Source organism: Chlamydotis macqueenii, chromosome 5 (genome assembly GCF_036417535.1).
Source record: "Chlamydotis macqueenii isolate bChlMac1 chromosome 5, bChlMac1.mat, whole genome shotgun sequence".
Classification (NCBI taxonomy): Eukaryota; Metazoa; Chordata; class Aves; order Otidiformes; family Otididae; genus Chlamydotis; species Chlamydotis macqueenii.
The window spans coordinates 37896363-37916135 of NC_141560.1; the positions used below are offsets into that span (position 1 = coordinate 37896363).

At 43.8% G+C, this 19773-nt stretch overlaps 1 protein-coding gene across 6 annotated transcripts in view; it reads right to left on the minus strand.

Annotated features, from left to right (window-relative positions):
- Positions 1–810: 810 nt before the first annotated feature.
- ACTN1 (actinin alpha 1) overlaps positions 811–19773 on the minus strand; it is a 92122-nt gene continuing 73159 nt past the window's right edge. For 2 of the 6 annotated variants that reach the window (XM_086747977.1, XM_086747976.1), the window contains exons 10-22: positions 17851–18081; positions 17170–17317; positions 16429–16579; positions 13851–13959; positions 13222–13362; positions 11089–11271; positions 10221–10355; positions 9202–9381; positions 8117–8263; positions 5813–5893; positions 5198–5263; positions 3540–3698; positions 811–1704 (exon numbers count right to left, since the gene is read on the minus strand). In XM_086747977.1, the coding sequence (XP_086604103.1) occupies positions 1546–1704; positions 3540–3698; positions 5198–5263; positions 5813–5893; positions 8117–8263; positions 9202–9381; positions 10221–10355; positions 11089–11271; positions 13222–13362; positions 13851–13959; positions 16429–16579; positions 17170–17317; positions 17851–18081 (1890 nt within the window). In that variant the 3' untranslated portion in view covers positions 811–1545. The remainder of the gene's footprint in view (positions 1705–3539; positions 3699–5197; positions 5264–5812; positions 5894–8116; positions 8264–9201; positions 9382–10220; positions 10356–11088; positions 11272–13221; positions 13363–13850; positions 13960–16428; positions 16580–17169; positions 17318–17850; positions 18082–19773) is intronic. The other 4 variants (XM_086747975.1, XM_086747974.1, XM_086747973.1 and 1 more) reach the window with 2 other exon arrangements.

Genomic DNA, 19773 nt, shown 5'->3' on the forward strand with positions numbered 1-19773 from the left:
AATGCTACAGACAGCTGCAGGAGCTCCTTGTGAATCTGTGCATGAATGCTCTGCTCCTGCAGTCACTAATTCAAGATAAAAACTGCCTTCGAGACTGGAGACAGCAGTATGTGGTTATAGCTAAAACCCACTCACTCGAAACACATCATGAAGCTCTAATGAATATTTTTGCTCCTAACTCCGTGTTTCCTAAAAAAGTTGTGGGAGGGCAGGAGATGCACCTGTAATATGCGATGGCTGGGAAGGGATCAGCTGCTTCCCTTTGCTGATTTTCCAACACCTGCGCGTGTGTGTGTATATTTTACAATTCATTAAAAGCCCCAAAGGAGTTGTTCTGAAGGCTGATTTCTTTTGAATGTCCAATACAAAGATGATCTTGAGGTCTCTGGGAGAATTTATAATGTCAGAAAGTGTGATATCAAAAGCAGTGAGATATCAATGCTGGGCACGGAACAATGGATGAATTTTTAACAAATGGTTCAAGATACAGTGGTTGTTTCTTTGCTCAGGTCTAGTAACTAATTCTGTGCTGATTTTTAAGGAATAACAAGAATACTGTTCCTAGAGATGTGGGTGTATTTGGGACGGTTAAAAATTATATATGACATTAATTTAAAGTGGTCATACAAGTTGTGAAAATTCCAACATCATCCAACAAGAATGAAAAGGTTAAGGGAGGGGAAGTATACCTTTAAAGTACCATAATTTCAATTTTAAAAACCATTAATTTTGGATTCTCTTCATCATGTTTTCTTTTTTTAACTAAATAGGATTAAACAATTTTACTGTACAAATGAATAAAGTCTAGAGTTGTTATCACAAGAAATTTTTAATATGGTTTGTGACAAGCAATATCAAAGTTACCAACTCTCAAGCTTCATGTTCTGAAACCAGACAACTCTCAGCAACAAAAAAGTTGTGCACTGATAAACATAGGAGGCATATTGTATTTTTTAATTAAATATGAAAACATGAGCTGTGTACATTATTTTTTCCCTAGAAAACACAGCAATTTCAAAAGTTTATCATAAAATATTTTCATGAAATGAGTGAACCAGCAAACACATGCACTTGTGTGCCTTCCCCCCTCCCCCAAGATAAACGTGATAAAAGAGACATACGCAAATGTAAAAGTTAACAGAACAAGTTGTGTTTTGTTGTTGTTTGGTTCTTTTTGGAAAGGATGGAATGTAACATTGTGCTCAACTTTCTATGTCACAACAAAAAATATTTGGTGCAATATTTTAACATTTTCTTTTTAAGTTTCAATCTGGTGGAGAAAAATACCTTTTTCTATAATAAAATATGTCTGTTCTTTTTAAAACCTAACTTTTTTGAACAAAATAATTTTGTAAACTGTCATTTCAAGGGCAAGGTAGGCGGTGCCATGTCAATGTCCTCCCCCCCACTTAAAAATGTGATCTGTTATCTGAAGCAAAACAGGGAAACACAAAAAAGAGCGGAGCAGAGGCTGCTTTGCAAAGAGAAAGAAGGGTGTGTCGGACGGGGGAGAGCGGAGGGAGCGTGTGGTGCGACAGAAAAAAGTTAAAGGTCACTTTCGCCGTAGAGCGCCGTGGAGAAGGACATGTAGTCCAGGGCACCGGGTACAGCATCACGGCCATTGTAGGGTGCCATTCTAGCAATGCAATATTCAGCCTGATCAGGAGGCAGTTCCCGCCGTAATTCATCCACAGTGATGTAGTTCTGCAATGAGGACAAACAATAAGGTGATCGTTACTTTCAGAAGACTGACCTTCCTCAGAGGGACAAGCACCCCCTGTCCCCCCCAGGGCAGCAGACAACAGTCAGGGACAGGACCCCAAGAACTACACTAGTACTGTACACCCGCACAAGGAGCTCTCTGCACGTACGCCTTGGGAGGAAACATAGTCACTCCCTACCGTTTGGACAAGAAAATGGTTTTCACAATGGAGAGAAAGATTATTTTTGCAGGAGAGATGCCGGCACACCTAAAGAAAAGACCTTGGGGTAAGTAAGGTAAGTTGTTAGTCTAAGACTGTGCCTTCCCGTTGACAATGGAGGTCCTGCTGGAAGCAAACAGGAGGAAGCAGATATTTAATTTGGATCCTGTCCCTCACTGGCAGGAGGTCACAGCTGCTTGTACTGCTTGGGAGTTGCTGTTCCCTCTCTGCAGAGCAAGGGAAGAGCCAGGCCCACCAGCTCTGGCTGGTGGCACCAATGCAGGCAGGAGAAAAGCAAATATTTTGTATTGCTCCCACAGTTCCCCCAGCAATCCTTGCCTTTCACAGCAGACATTTTTAACAGGCAAGCAAAACTTATGTAAATGTGGCTTCTGGAGACTCATTGAGCTGAGGTAGCTTGGCTTCTTTCCATGCAGTAGGTAACAGAAGCTGCCTGTTTGCTAACCAGTGTGTTGTCTCTAGCTAACTGACTCATGGCTCATGGGCACTTGCAGTCGTCTGAATAATGGTTCAGATTTCACACCATCTCTCTCTCCCCTGTGACTTTTTATCCTTTTTTTCCCCTCCTGGCCTTTCAGTTTCATGATTGGAGTAAGTAAGAGGTATTTTTCTTCACAATGAAATAATCTGATTCATGTTATAGTCACTAAAGCAGATTAAACACCGACAAATATATTTAACGTACTGTACAGAGTAAGAGTTAATACGTAATACTGTATCCAAAAGTACCTATTTATTCAGTGGTTAGCTTATCTAAATAATCTGGAATTTTCAGGCAACAGGACTGGCTTCAGTCAGGCAGATGTCTAAAGGATGGATATCATGGGTTTCTACATTACAGATTATGGAAAGATTATTAATGAAATATGGAAACCAGTACTGGATTTAAGGGTAATGCATTACAACCTGACAAACGGTATCCTACATTTCAAGTGCGATGAATAAAATCATTAGCAAATATGGAGATATATTAATATTGCATGTACATGTTATCTGTTTAATTACATAAAAGATTAGTGGGGATCGTTATATAAGAAAAATAAGATTACATAATTTTTTTTATCAGCTAGTTCCACTGATGATGCAAATGTAGAAAAGTAATACTTAGTATCATCCTGTGAGTTTTCCTACTTCAACCAATTTGTATGATTAAAAGATGCTCCTCTTGCAGGTACAGCGTATCCTCAATGAAAATCTACTACTGATTGTGTAACAACTGCTGGTGACACACATCTGAGAAAGATCATCTCAAGTTTACAGCTTTCAGTAACTAATAGTTTTTCAAGACTAATTAACCGCCATCTGTTGAATTTGTTCATACACTTTAAAATAATAAATCACAACCAAGCTCTTAATTAAATTTTTGAAGCAAGAGTGGGCAGCAAAGTTCTGACTGTCAGCTGAACAGGACTTTCACGTGCCTTGGCAGGCTGCTCGTTAACCCACACTTTAGCCTTGCACTCCTCCAGCACAATGTTCCTGTGAAAATACCTTCCATGCTAGAGAGTGCCTCCCTCGACACTTTCTCTGGGGGCAAGAGAGAAAAAGGAAAGCAGGAGCAACGCATATGCAGGAAAGGAAGGTGTGGAGCCTGACCTTATCTCCAGCCAGGATCTTGAAGGAAGCCATAACCTGGTCAGCAGTATCTGTATCTGCTGTTTCCCGGGACATGAAGTCGATGAAGGCCTGGAACGTCACTACACCCAAACGGTTAGGGTCGACGATGCTCATGATGCGGGCAAACTCTGCCTCTCCCTGGAGAACAAGAGAGCCATGTAAGCCTGGACATTTGAGTAGGAGTGCTATGAAAGTGGGGAGAAACTGTTCAGCAGCACATCTCAGAGCTAGAAAAACAAAGCCAAATATAAACTACTTCTGTTTTTTTTTTTAAATCAAGATATTCATTTTAGCTTGCTGTTGTGTACAAATACCTCCCACTCATTTGTCCTTTGGAATAAAATATTCTCAGCTGTGCCTAGGATAAGATCCAGCTCCATCTAGCTCTAGGATGATGCTCCTATCAGGGAACAATATCACGCGGACTTCAGGGGAAGATGCAAACTTCTCTGTAATACATGTCATGCTAGATGTCTCTAGCAATACTTGAAGATCTGCATTCCTCAAATCCTTTTACTTTCATTTACTAACAGAAAACTTTCACAGTTCTCTTCAGCTGTAAGAACAGAATCCACCAGAAGAAACGTCTCTGGGGTCTTTAATAGTATCTGGTTCATCTTAACTAGTCAGGCTTTGTCAAGAAGGACTTTGCATATCTGGAGTGGCTCAGGGAAATAGCCTTTACAGGGAAGATCCTTCAGAGAAGTTTGCTACAGAAGCCAAAATCTTGTAGTGTAGTTTTCTGCATTTTTATTTTGCATATAAACAGAAGATAATCTATTCTCATCTCTGGCACTCCTTCCTCCCCAGGTAAGTAGGAGGGGAGAGCACAGCTGAGTCCTCTCCTGGGAACAGGCTCTTTAACACATCTAGAACAGTATTACCTTCAAGAGTAATTAAGGTATCTAATCAAATGTCACCGCGGCTTGGCTAAAGAGTCTGTATTTATACTGGGCTGATGAGTAAGATGAATAAACACTGCTTTGACTGACATCAGGACCCAAGACACTGAGAGTACTGCTGAATATTTTTGCACTACGCTCTTCTCCTGCCCTTTGATAAGCGTCACTTTTGGTGAAGCTTTTCCTGTTAGTTATCACGCCTCTTAAGGTGCAAGATTTTACTGTTCTGAATATACAGGTACGCTGGCGAGGGAAAAGCTACGGGGAGGATGACTGGAACTTGAACTTACTTACATGTACAGGAATAGATACATGAAATAAACGGTAGGAATGAGAGGAGCAGCATTTGAGTGTATTCAGAAATCAAGTCATGTACACTTCCAGATGAGTTCAACTGATACTTAGGGTTGGGGAGGTTATGTGTGCTGTGCAGAGTGCCGGTACCGATATGAGGAAATATATTGTTTTTTCCACTTGTAGGAACACAGTTTGATAAATATAATTCTTATTTGAAATACAGAGGAATTAGACAACAATTTAATTTTTTTTTACCTTCAGCTACTGTTGTGAGACAACACTTTTACATGTAAAACTAATACTAGACTTAACATCCATTGCTGATAATTCTGAAAAATAAGGCTGTATTTACCTTGATTCACCACACATTCTCCCTTTACTTGTGAAGGTGCCTACAAGAATGACTTTGAACAGGAGTGACAGAGGGCTCTACATTACCATATTGTAACCCATGGAGATAAGGCAGGCTCGGAAATCTTCACAATCCATCATACCAGTCTTCTTCTACAGGGAATGATGCAAAGATGGAAAAAAGCAAAGAGAGAAAAGGGAGACCAGTCCAGGGAGAAATGAACCCACAGGAGACATTACAAAGAATGAGTTTCAGGGGGGAGGAGATGAAAGGAAGGATTTATAGGACAATGAAAAACAATAGAGGAAAGGTAGTTTGTGAAACCATGAAGAAGCAAAGGTGGGTTTTGGACATGGAACAGTTTACACACAGGGAACATATGGATGATGAAAAAAGGAATGAAGATACCAAGCAAGACAGATGAGGGATGGACAAGAAAAGCAGTGTTAAGTGACACAGAAGTAAATGGAATAGTTTGAAGACATAAAAGGAATTTTCCCAAGATAAACAATCAGGGAATTAAGAAGAAATAGATATCAAAATACATTTAGAGAGAAAGTAGTATAGAAAAGTAATGTATATATAGTCAAACACAAGAACAACAATGACAGATGGATTAAGACAAACAAGAAAAGAAAGGGAAAAACTGTTATTTTTTCACAGTTTTACATCTGGCTGTGTTCACCACTAGCATTCAGTACCTGTGCATCGTTTCCAATATCGTAACCCAAGCTGATGAGACAGGCTTTGAATTCCTCAGGGCCAAGTGTGCCGGAGTGGTCCTGGTTATGCGGTGTGCCAGGCAGCAGGACATGCAGTGCCAGTGGGGTGACGGTGTGGGGCAGAAGGAAGTGAGACACAGAGGAGATCAAAGGGAGGTGGAAGGACAACAAACAGGTGCACCATGCAGTGGGTGAGGAGAGAGGGAGAGGAAGAATGACATGCAGATAGAAAGACAGGGAAGAAAAATAAAAAGTGCACAACATTAGATATCACAATGACATTTCAGGATGTGCTAAAAATGCTCTTGGAACAGTTCCTTCTCAGAGAGCTCATCACATCTTGAGAGCATTTGAATGACAAAAACAGTTGATGCTTAGAAGCCTCAAGATCTCCATCTCCCAAGTGAATTACTTGCGTCACTGCTTGTTATCCATAGTGCCAGAAGCCCTGTGTTTCACTAGTAACCCGGAGTGCAGGTAAGCAGGCAGAGGCAGTGGGAAGCATTGCTTTAATCTTCTCATCAAAAGTCCCACTAAAGGAGTAGGTGAGGGCAGTTATGTTTGGCAACACACCCAAGGAAGCTTAGCTGTCAGGGCATCCCAGGAACAGACAAGGAAAAACAGCTGAAGCTCAGGGGAGCAGTGTTATGGCTGTATTTACGAGACCTGCACGTGAGGTGGAGCTTTGACTGCTAAAGCTGTTTCAAGTGCTCAGCTCTGCAAACAGCACTGCTGTACAGCGCAGCACAACACAGCCTGGGCAGCTGCTCTTCCCTTCGCTCATTCCTCGCTCCCCCAGTGTTTGGATGTACCCATCAAACTATACCCAAGCTACCACAGGAACTGAGAATCCCCATCCACCCTCCAGAATTTTAGCTCAGGACAGCCCCGAAGCAATGAAGAGCCCCTGACTGCCGCCACCATCTCTGAGCAGATCAAGGAAGCTACAGACAGGATGGTGGGGCCAATTCCAAGCAACTCTCCTCAGAAAACCTGCTGTTAAAAGTCAGCCTTAAGCCTTCATAAATCAAATACACAGTTGAAGATGGGAAACCCCCATTCTCTCTGCATTATCATCCAGACTGTTGTGGAGGAAGGGATAAATGATATGAAGGTCAAAATACAAAATCTACAGGGTTTTATGAATCCATCTGCTAAGAAAAGAAGTCATGGTTTTTGTTTTTCTTAGGCAGCTAGAGAAGGGCTGAAATAGCCAGTGTTCAGCAATACGAAAGTGTTGCCAATCTCTGAGGGCAGGCTGCAGCCCTGTTCTCTGCAGACCTTTTGAACAGTGCGCAGCAAGCAGTGAAGAGCAACCTATATTTGCATCACTGACTCAGTATCTCTGCAGGCTGCTCATGGATTTGCAGACAACATTGAAGAGGTTGATAATGGAGCTGGTTTCAGGCTTGGGCTGCTGTCTCTGCTTCTCCGCATGACACTTTTGTGACTTGGGTTGTAGGAGGAAGAGCTGCAGACAAGCTGGCAAATTGAGGGGAGGAGAATTTCCTTCACAGAATTCCTTTCTTATTGCACCCATTAGTGCCTTGGCATGTATTTCCACAGTAAGGCAAGGCAGGGTTTACATCAGGGTTTATCTACATCATGCAATGCTGTGGTGTGTACTGATCCTCCTGTATGTTCCATGCAAGAGCAATACTGGTTTCATAGAATCATAGAATAGTTTGGGTTGGAAGGGACCTTTAAAGGTCATCTAGTCCAACCCCCCTGCAAGGAGCAGGGACATCTCCAACCAGATCAGGTTGCTCAGAGCCTCATCGAACCTGCCTTTGAATGTTTCCAGGGATGAGGTTTCTTCAATACAGGTTTATGTGACGTATGTCAGAGTGGAGGACAGCTGCTCCGAATAATTTTATAAATCAAGATAATAATCTGCTCTCTGGAGAAGATGGGGAGTGAAAGTCTAGTTTCCTAAATAAGTTTTCAAACTTTTCCATACTTATCTTTATTGGGAAATTTAGCAGTTTCCTGTGAAACTTCTCTTCCTAGCCTACCTGATCTAGTTGGGGATGTCCCTGCTCCTTGCAGGGGGGTTGGACTAGACGACCTTTGAAGGTCCCTTCCAACCCTAACCATTCTATGATTCTATAATGATCACTTAGCAGTCTTCACAGGAATGGCTACTCCACAGGAGCGGTGTTTTTAAGAATGAAACATCTTCTACTGATCTAGTTTTACCACAGTGACTAACTGTTTTTTATTGCACTGCGCAGTCTACATGGAACCTTTCAGATTACCAAGCTGCAGTCAGCACCAACTTACCCTGTCAAAATGGTTGAAAGAAGCCCGGAACTCGTTCATCTGTTCCTGGCTGATTCCTTTGGCATCACGGGTCAGAATCTGGTTTTCCACTTCGTTGATGGTTCTAGCAATTGTTGTTAGTAACTGCTCCCAGCCCACTCGGATATGCTGGAAAAAGAGGACAGGACAATTTTAAAATTAAAAAGTAGCATTTCTGCCTCTGAGGCCAGTGGATTGAATGTGCCACTTGTGGCAAATTAAATTATCCTGGTGGCCAAGGTAAGAGAAGTCTATTTGCTCAGAAAAGCTTCCTTCTGATCTGTAGCGTGAGCCAACCGTATGTTTAAAATCTGAATTTTTACTAAAAAAAAAAAAAAAAAAATAAAAAAATGAAGAGATTCTGATCTTAAGAAAGTCTTGATCTCATTGCAAAGTTTCTTTGTCTTGTCAGAGCAACATATTGGAGCCCTTTAACATAAATGAGAATCAAACCCAGTGCTTCTAGTACTTAGTTGGGCAGAAAACTCTCCTTACCAAGAAAAGAAATAAACCACAGTCCTTGAAAGACACCGGTGCTCCACCACCTCTGCTGTTCCTTAATGTAGAGCTGGCCAGAAACCAAAAAACAAGTTTCAAAGGCCATCTGTGTTCTGCTGGACTCATGTTGAACTCAGATTGCTTCCAAAAAACATCACGTTGTCAACAGAAAGCCAGACTGACTTTAGAAAGCTTTTGTTGGACTTCTTTCTTCTGCCAGGCTGTGGCAGCTCAAAATCACCAGCACTCCTCTAGGCTTTCTAATCCCAGTTAATAGGCTGCCACAATCAGGTGGCAGGAGAAATGAGGCCAGCCAATTTTCAAGCAATACTGTTGCTCTCATTCAGGTTATTTCTATTATCTATATTTGGAAGTACATTGTAATGGGTTGGCATGCAGTACAGCAAGGCAAAAAGAAAAAAATTTCTACAACACGTTGTTGCACGCTTGGCCACATTGTCAAACTCTCAATTTTCCTGAGAACCACAACACGTCACTAGAGCTGGATGTGGCTGATGCTAACTGGCTACAGCAGATGAGGCTGTCTGATCTGCTGCCATAACTTTTACCTCCATGGTGTAGTTGGTGTGCTTGTTGTCAAAAATAAGCGCTTCCTGGATCTGTTGGTGGTCTCCTTCCAACTGGTCAATCTTTGGTTTGTAATTCACAATGCTTTTCTCATACTGCCGCAAGTGGTTAAGCTGGTCCTCCAGGGTCCCGTGCATCTCTATTGAAATGCGGCCAATCTCCTGCATTAGCAAAGCCAAAGGAGTTAGACCCCATTGGAAGGGCAAGCCTCAACATGCTTGACATTTATTGCAGCTATTTCATGCTCACACAGGAGGATAATTAAAAAAAAAATTCTCATTGAGCAGTTACTTTAAATGAGCCAAGATAGCGTCAGCAAAAATTTTAGCAGAGCCCTGAACATTTTCCAAATGAGGTGAGTCACATGAGATGTGTCTAATAGAAGGATAGGAAAAAAAAAAAAGAAACTGCAGTCCATAAGCTGGTACTGTACCAAGCTAGATCTTTTTCTGATGTACTGTCTGCTGCTAATTTAGTCCCTCCATACAGACATATTTCTGTAATTGCTCTCTTCTTTACAGCTCCTGCCATCAGTAATAGCTTCATATTTTTCCATTTTATCAACTCCAATTCCATTAATTCAAATCCTACCTAAAGAGAGAAGGTCTTCCTTAAAAATACATCTCCTCTGCTGATGTTAAATATGCTAATTGTATTTATTTTGCCATGTGTATCAAGACCATTGCTGTGAAAGCAGTTAAACAAAATATGCTTCTGATGTAGGGTCTTTAACTTGCTGCATATAAACACAACTCTATTAAAATACCAGTGTTCCCATTTTAAGTCATGTTTTTTATCTCTACTGAAGAGCTAGGGGAAAAAAGTACAAGCAGTTCAGTAACTGATATCAATCTTGAGATTCTCCGTATTTTCTGTGAAAGTTTCTCTTGCTGTAATCTGAAGGAAGAATGACTGTGATGGTGGTCAAGAAAGACCAAGGATAACAATATCAGCGAAGATCACAGAGGACAACAGACTTTCAAAATGAGCAAAGCACTACCTCCATCTTGGTCTGGATCCAGGGTCCAATGACATTGGCCTGTGCACCAAACTGTTTACGAAGTCGTTCATTTTGCTGCTGGCGAGCATGTTCTTCCATCAGGGCTTGATCCCTTCTGGGAACTAGTTGCCGCACCTACAGCAAAGAGTAACAAAGTGTGCAGTTTATAACACAAAGACACTTGTATAGTAACCGTAGAAATTGCCGCAAGGAAGGGAGGAGTGTGTGTTTGCACTGAAAACAAGCAGTCATACAGTTTAGGACACCATAGGAAGGCTCACGGAATGTGAATCCTATCTGCTGTAGAATGCATGCTGCAAACTCATCTAAGGCCACAGAAGATCAGTAGAAGCTTCCATTCACTACTTGGGTCTTTGGTGGCTCATGTTAACTGAATTGCAGGACTCTGAACAGATACCACTTTGGTGATCTTGGTTGGTAGTAAGAACCATCAGCACAGCTGGTAGCTGCTCTTTTAGGATTACAGCAAGGGAAGGCTACTTGGCTGCGGAGAGAAAATATCTGAAGGGCTGAATGATGAAAAAGGCTATGGACTCACATGCCATACATACTTGCTTGTCAGGTCAACTGAGGACTGAAAACCTCAAAGCTTTTAATTTAGCATCTTTCATTATAAGAATAGCAAGTAAAAGGGTTCTGACACCCCTTAAGCATTTATATGAAAGATCTCTTCGACTTTCCAAGCATATGGCAACTGAGCAGAAAACAAACAACAAAACAAAACAAAGCTAAGCTCAGCAGTAAGCATGAGAGGGTAACTGAAGAGTAAATAATCCACTTCCTGGGGCCCCAGTGACTGAGCAACAGCATCTTCTCACACTAACTTGCAAGGCTGGGAATAACTCACATGTTCCCATTTGCCATTGATCTCGTGTGGGGTGATCGTAGTGTAAGGATTCGTCCCTGCCATGTTGACATGGTATGTCTGGACAATCTTTGAGACTTCATTGTGGATTCCCAGGATGGCCTGTCGCTCCTTGTCAGCATCTGGCAAAGTGGCTTTGAACTGTTCATGGGCTGTGGTCAATCCCTGCAGAAGAAAGGCAGCAGCAAAGGAAGGGGAAGAGCGTTAGTCACTGAATAGCCTCTTCAGAAAATGTATCCCTGCACAAGTAACTGCAAAAGCTTACCTATTCGCAGGATACAAAGCAGGCTGCTCTTAAAACGCATTTCGGGTTCTCTCAGCATCGTTAAACAGGCTCTTTTTAAGTAGCTAAATTATGTGAACCCTTGTTATCCCTCTGTTTCTGTCCCATGTTGACCAGTGAGAGATCACATCCCCAAAAATGGTGGTATAATTCTGGCTCATAACTTAGGGGGCACTATTTCTCCCACACTACTCAGTGACTGCCTGACAGCCCCTTTGGGAAGTAGAGCTGACTACCAGCATTACTTTAAAGCAGTCATGTCTCACTACTGTAAATGCACCATGTTTTTCTTCTAGTACTAGTTCTACACCTAGGATAACTCCAGATGAATAATAAGAGTCAGATTCAGTCTGATCAGAGTCAGTTGGAACTAGGTGAAGGTCTTCTAGCCAACAGCAAACTTGCACAAGCAACATATGTTCCTGCTGCTGAAAAATAGCTCCTTCTCCCTGAACACAACAGGCCCTTTCTGTTCCCTGTCTTGCTGCGGTGCCCAGACTGTGCTCCAAGGATTGGTGGTGGGGGCATGCTTGCTGGTAGTTTGTGGACAGCTGACAAGCCAGTTGGTCCTGGCTCATCTCCCATTGCTTCTACAGGCCTTTAAGGTACTTCATCCCAGAAGCCTGGAAGATCAAGACTAGGGAAGGAAATGCAGGGAAAGAGGCAGCAAAACAAATGGGCGACAGAGAGGCATATGCAGGGATAACTGAGGGAACAGTGTGGACAGAAGAAGGAATGAAAGTAAACCGCATGATTGACCACTTTCTTACAACACACACACTGTAACTACTTTTTGTAAAATTGCTTCCTTACATGGTGACTCATTACTTTGCAGCTGCTGCAGTGGCCATAGAGACGTAATGCAAGTCTGAGGGGCTGGGAAAGATACTGCAAACAGTCACAAAGAGACTGGAAGTGTTTAAATGCTGTTCAGATTTGTTCTGCATTATTAAAGACTTAATGAACCCCTTTGTTCAGGAGGGAAGGGTGGAAGAAACAAGTAGCAGCTCAGTAACAGAGCTGATACTAGTCTAGGGCTATTTCACAACCCCTCTGCCCTCCTGGAGTGTCCCTTGTTGGACTCCCATTTGCTGCCTCACTGATGGCCACACTACTATCAGCCATTCCTGTGAAGAGCTGACTTGGATTCTTTTCATGAGCCCATCAAGCAGAAGAAATAGAAGTCCCCACTGCAATCTAGGGATGAGTAATTCCTGTTCTCAAAGGTTTGAAAATTACCCGTAGATACCTCAAGCTGCTTTCATAACACCCTTTCAGAAGGGGGAAAACTGAGACACTGTCTCTGTTGTCTTGCATGAGGCAAGAAGACTTTAGCTTCTAATGGTAATCCACCACCAAAGTGGACAATTCTGATTTCTCTAGTGCTCAGCACTGAAACCCAGCTGGCAGCTCAACAGCTGCCCTCACGGCACATCCTATCACATAGGACCAAATGATCTGGACATGACATTACATGGGCCAACTGACCTGCAAAATGTGTGAACAGCACTAAGCTTTACTCAAAAAACCCCCCAAAACCCTAAAAGATTTTCAGGCTTTTATTAATAAGACTCTGGAATTACACTGAAAAATCCACTTTCAGTTTCTTTATGTCCAGCTAAGATGATGCATGCATGTTTCATACCAATTCAGATCTAGGTTTTTGGAGGAAATACAGGAAAAACATACTCCTTTTTGCTTCTTTTGCTAAGGCTCATTCACAAGAGAAAAAACACCAAAACATGACCTACAAATTTGGCACCACTAGCAACCCAAGAGACCCTCGACTTCTCTCTATCACAGCCTGACTGGTGCAAATGACTGCTCTGTACCTGGATCTCCTCAATGGTGTGAACAATGAATGTGTCCTGCAGGTCCTCCATGGCCCCTTCCATCCAGTTATTGAAAGGGGCAGCTCGTTTGGCATATTCCAAGTACAACTGGTCAATTGTTTCCAGCAGCTTCTCTGTCCTCTGAGTATGCACAAAAAAAAAAAAAAGAAAATCAGGAAAGATTGTTAGAGAAGAAAAATCACATAGATATGTGGGTTGTCTGAGCTGCTCCTTCCTTTCAGACCTTCTTGGTGGTCCCAGGATGGCACCTCAGTAAGTCTCTCTGCTGTTAAGAGATTAAACACAGGATCGATTTTTTTCCTCTGAGAGAAAAATCTGAGGTCATGTGAAACAAAACAAAACAAGGACAGTCTTTTCAAGCAGAATCAAATTGCAAACCACAGAAAAGTAGAAATAAATCAATATCCTGAGCAAATGAATGGCCCCATAATTGGGCTGGAAGGCTAAAAGCAGGCTAAATATACTGAAATGTAGCCCTCGTTTACAGTCCAGGATGTTCTGGGAGCGCACAAAAGAGCTGAAATTGGTTGCTCGTGCCCACTGCAGCTTGCTTCTCACAAATGACCTACCCAGGTAATCCCAAAGGTCCATCTTGTAACATGTCTCACCTCCAAGGCTTCTCTGCGTTTCTGAGTTAGGGCACCCAGATTATCCCACTGATCACAGATCTTCTGGCACCTGGCATTGACACTGGGAGAGTCGTAGTAGTCCAGCTCACTATAAGGGGTGGGGGAAAAAAGGACAAGTCAAATAAACATCTTTTGGAGAAGAAAGAGAAACCCATTAGAAATCTTTATCAGCCTTGAGGACAGATTCAGACAAAGAGCTCATGGCCGCTGCAAGTAAACTGAGCCAGGAAGACAGCACTATCTAGTTTTGGAGACACTGTATTTTATGGTACATCAAACAGCGCAGAACAGGAAGAAAAACAATCACCACCCAAGGCCTCAACAAATGCTGGTGTTGGCTGCCTGATGGGAATAACTTGGCACTGGGGGAAGGGAGTATAGACTTTTGCTCAAGCTGGGAGTAAGAAGATTACGAGCAGAGCAATATGCCCCTGTATTCTGCTTAGGAACATCTTTCAGGTTAACTACTTGCATCTTGTACATCAGAATGGGCAGCAAAGATTTATTATGAATGCAAAGAAACTGCTTAAGATCGCTCTAAGAGTTGGATAGTAGAGGTGGCAAGGAATAGGTAAATTACACAATTCATTCATTTATTTAGCACAATCTCAGAATTACAGTGTAGGTTTCTCTCCTGCATGCCTGACAGGGAGAGCTTTGCTGAGATTGTCTATAGGCTGGCACTCACGGAAGATGGGCTGCTAAGAGTCTGGTTGTGGAAAGGAGAGCATGGGGGTAAGCTGAAGCTCGAGGTGTTGTATTGCTTTGTGCTCTTGGTTCTGCATACGATCAAAACTGAAGAAACCTGCAGGCAGAAGGAGATGAGCCAAGCTGGGAAGTGTTAGCCTTGAAAGATAAAGTAGAATAACTCACTGGGCTACTGAGTGACCCTGGGCCATCTGATGAGCTTTTCTCTAAGCAGTAATGCAGGCTTAAACAGTTCCCTCTTGCCTCCCCATCCCTTGTTTTTTCCCACCATTGTATTGCCCTCCTGAGGTATGCGCACAAAACTGTTGGTGGAGCCTTGCGGTAAATTAGTCAGGAAACTGATCTGAGCTAAAAATAACTTTTTCTTTGCTAGACTTTTAATCCAGATCAGTTCCTTGATCTGCTTTGCTGCAGAGCCAGCACTGCAGATGAAAGATCTGCTTCTGAAAGCCTTGTTTGTAATGCACTCATGCTGGACCACTACTGCTGGGGAGTGGAACGTGCTGTGTCCCCAAACACGCCTGGCACAGGCAGCCGCAGTGGCTTTTTCCAGACTCTCCATCTCCCTGGCAGTGTATCCCCGGGGGAGAAAACAGCTCAGCTGTGGTTTTTCAGGTCATGGCCTCTTTGCTGAGATGGAAGATGACTTTTGGAAGGATGGCAGAGCCTGCTGTCCTCACACTTTGGAAGACTCCACCTCTCGCCTAGTTTAGGTCCTGGCCTTCCCTGTTGCTCTTAGAGCTACAGCTGCTTTGGCTGGCATGTAGCACGTGCTTTGAAAGTGGCAGGTCAGCTAATGCTTGCTGACTAGCCAGCCTCGGTTTTAATCTTACTGACATGCAGGATTGCCTTGAACCCTCACTCCTGTTCCAAGGTCAATCCTCCAGCGGACAAGGGAGCAATTCTGTAGATCTGTGTTGTTACAGGAGATAATGATCTTGATCCAATAATCCTGATTTTTTTTAAGAGAAAAACAGTCCTTCAGCCCAAGAGTACCAATTTTAGCCCAGACACTAACTTGAGATAGGCTAGTGTGATATATAAATATTTTTAAAACAGGAAACAAAGTCAAAGCCAAGTTGTTCAGACTGTTTTTGCCAAGAAACATGCAGGGTTTCAAAATCTCTCTCCCTGTGCTGCAGAGGCCAGCTCTTTACCTGCCTGCTATCCCTAGCAATCAACCTCCTGCCCTGAGGAGATCTCATTTCTCCTGGTAAACTGTATCACTCGTCGCTCCTTCGTCACGCCAGGAAAAGGAGCGGAGGTGAAGGTTTCCAAGCCGAGGGGAAGCAGTGAGGGAGCTGAGCTGCTGTGAGGACGCCCTGGAGCAAGTGCCCACCAGAGTGCATGTGGTGCAGTATTCCTGAGGCAAAGGGCCCACAGTGGCAGCAGAGGCCATGATGGGCTCAAGCATCAGATTTTTTTTTTCCTGCCAGAATAAGGAGGATTTTTTTGATAAAAGAGAGCAAACAGAGCTTGCTATCCTCTGCTGTTTCCTTCTGTTCCTGGAAAAGTATGACAGCGCTACAACTCTGAAACCTAGCAGGCGCCAGCGACAGGTCAGACTCTTTAGGAAAGGGTTCACAGCAGCATAACGAGCTGGAAGAGGATGGAAACTTAGCTTGGGAATATAATTCTGCCACCCCCTCATAAGCACCCACGACTCGTTCATTTTTTGGCCTGCTCTTCTGGTGCATCCGGATACTGGTGAGCAGTATCCTAGATACTGTTTGGAAACACCGGGACTTCCCAACATTTTTGTATGGGGATTCATTTATGGCTTTCCAGAGGGCAAAGCTGATTAAGCCTCTCTGGCCCCAAGGATGGGATGTGCGCCGAGGTGCCGTACTTCAGCTCTTGTGCAATAGCAGCAATCTGTTCCACGCGGTCCTGGTGTGCAGCCAGGTCGCTCTCAAAGGCCTCGTGTTTCTTCAGCAGGGCCTTTATCTCCGAGAGGGTAGCAGTTTCGTAATCCTTCTGCTGCAGCATTGCTTCCTTACCTGGGGAGGGAGCCAAAGGACAGGAGAATGAAGGACAGGACCCAATGCCCCCAAAGCCAGCTCCTCACAACCGAGGCAGCCCCAGGGGCCCTTAAAAGGGCATCTGCCCCACTCCAGACACCCTGCCCAAGGCTTGCCCTCATGCGTGCTGGTCTAGAGATGCACAATCCTCACTTTCAACCACGGAGCGTGAATATACCATTAACAAGAGAACAAAAGAGAAGGGCACACAGTGTAGCTCAAGCCAGTGCTGTCACAGTTAATACTGGACCTGTCTTAGTATGTGCAAACTGGGCTATGCTGGTCCTGTAAATGCAGGCTGTACCATTTACTGTACTTTTCCTCTGCTCTGTAGCTCTTTTCTATCCAAACTTCTCACTTTGTAACAGTTACCGAATGCTGATGTGGTCAATGTAGCAGAGCAGAGATCAAGCTGATTTTCATGTGTTATTTTCTAATAAAATAAGAAATGAACCTAGCATTCTCAACAGGTGAATCTCATGGAAGGACATATGCATGATCCATCTCTTCTTCCCTACATAACAGGCAACACTATGTCAGGCAACAGGAAACATGTAGGTTGGCATTACCATCTGTCCAGGACTCATGAATAGATGCCTTCTGCCGGAACTTCTCTGCCAGGTGATCCAGCCTCTCTAGCCTCCGGATCTCATTCAACAACCACTCCTCATAGCCCTTCTCAGCCTGCTCTAGGCCACCCCAGGCATTGTTTATATCCTAGAGACAGAAGCATGAGAAGAACAGGCAAGTTAGAAGATGAGGGGGAAGACGTATGTCAGCATTAGTGTCCACATTGCTCCAACTGGTTGGAGGGAGTGGATGTGGGCTTTTAATCTCATAGGGTTGTGCAGATAGGTCAGGAAGCTGAAGTGCCAGACTTAAGATAAGCAGGACTAGCAGTGTCAGGATATAACTGATATATCTGCACAAGAGTCCCTCTTGAAACACTTCCCCACATGAAACTTCAACAAAACCCAACCATTTTTCAATTAGAAAAAATGAGAGGCACCCAGACATCTCCTCATAAAGGCATTCAACTTGTGAAGAGCCTCAGAATCTGGTTTAGATACAGAGAAGCAATGATAGCTTGATCCCCACTTCTTACAGCCTCATTGAACTATATTCTGCAGAGTTCCTGCCACAGAGTAGCTCACTCTGAAGGTGGCCATGCTCTGCCCACCTACGGGAAGAAAGAGAGTCCCATTTTTTAGGCATGGTTGGGGTACATATGAGCAGTTACTCCCACTCACCGAGACCATTTTCCCTTCTGAAGGCATGAAGGCTGGCCTGTTGCTCAGCCGCAGCTTGGTCTGCAAGGTGTTGAAATTGATCTCAAGCTGGCACTTCTCTTGGACCTTGGGGGGCTTGTGTAGCCGGCGGTAGTCCCGGAAGTCCTCCAGTTTCTGCTGCATGGCTTGCATGGTGTTCTCTGGGGCCCGGTTCTCCAGCCAGGGGATCGTGCGACGGATCCACTCCAGCAGCTGGAAAGAGCAATGACATGACAACTTGAACTGAAAATTGTGTTAAAACTACAGGTTTTGCTCTGATCTCATTAGGGATCATTTACTCTAAATTTGCTGTCAGAAAGATTCTGCCACCAGCAGGGCTTGTAAAGAAAAGTTTGCCAGCTTTTTTGGAAGTACTTTTTTTTTTTAATGAGCAGCCCACTGCCTACCACGCTAAGTAGTACTGGTTGTTGCAGTACTGCCAATCCAGCACACTTAAGGTATAGCTTTCGCACAATCAGGACCAAACTATATCCTTAGATTACACTAAAGCCTTAGAGTTTTGCTAGACTGTTGCATAACTAAAGGATGCTGTAAGTCATATTATCTCCGGAATGGTCTGACAGGAGGAATCAAGTTCTTGCCTCCAGTTATGCTTTTCCCACTCCAGCTTTCTTGAAGCCAGTGTTGCTCTTTGGACAGCTCTCCTTAGCAAATCTATCTGGGGAGCCAACAAAATGCTAATACAATGGGCAGTCTATAGTGTGAGTAGAGTAGTGTCCTGTGCTTTTCAGACCAGGTTGAAACCAGGCTCATGGGCTACGTTTGCCCTTCTGTTCTCTGTCTTCCCCTCCCTACTTACCTTCCACAAACATACTTCAGTCCACATTTGACCACTTCTGTAGTTTCACAGCTATGAGTCTGCCAGTCTTCACAGTTAACCAAAGCAGCCTCCAGCTTGTATCTTACACAGATTCTTTCCAACTATCAGCAAACGCATATTTATTTCCTCAGCTATCTCTAAGTTTCATTCTCTCTGATCCAATTCCTGACTTTGGCAGTTATTTGGCATACAATTTATATGAAAGATGTTATGAAGTGGTATAGTCCTGAGGAATGCCAGTCAAACCAGCCTGATTTTCCTTTAATTTTAGCATTTCTGCAGCTGCTCTTAATAAACTGAGAAACTCAAAGCTGGTCTATTGAAGCTGCCTGTTTTAAAATAGATTGCTCTTGCCTTTAAGGTAAGTTCAATCTTTAATTTTTCTCAAGCTAGAAAAGGAAAAAAGAATTTTCTAGGGAAACAAGGGCCAATAGGATTCCCCAACATTACTTATCAGCATTAAATGCAATTCCTTTCCACATATCTACCTGGACTTGTGCAAAGCTTTTGACACTGTCCCGCATGACATCCTTCTCTCTAAACTAGAGAGGCATGGGTTTGATGGACGGACCACTCGGTGGATAAGGAGTTGGCTGGATGGCCGCACTCAGAGAGTGGTGGTCAACGGCTCAGTGTCCATGTGGAGACCGGTCATGAGTGGCGTCCCTCAGGGGTCCGTGTTGGGCCCGGCTCTGTTAAACATCTTTGTCGGCGACATGGACAGTGGGATAGAGTGCACCCTCAGCAAGTTCGCCGATGACACCAAGCTGCGTGGTGCCATCGACACACTGGAAGGGAGGGATGCCATCCAGAGGGACCTTGACAGGCTGGAGAGGTGGGCCCGTGCCAACCTCATGAAGTTCAACCAGGCCAAGGGCAAGGTCCTGCACCTGGGTCATGGCAATCCCAGGCACAAATACAGGGTGGGCAGAGAATGGATTGAGAGCAGCCCTGAGGAGAGGGACCTGGGAGTGCTGGTGGACGACAAGCTCAACATGAGCCGGCAATGTGCTCTTGAGGCCAAGAAGGCCAACCGCATCCTGGGCTGCATCAAGAGGAGCGTG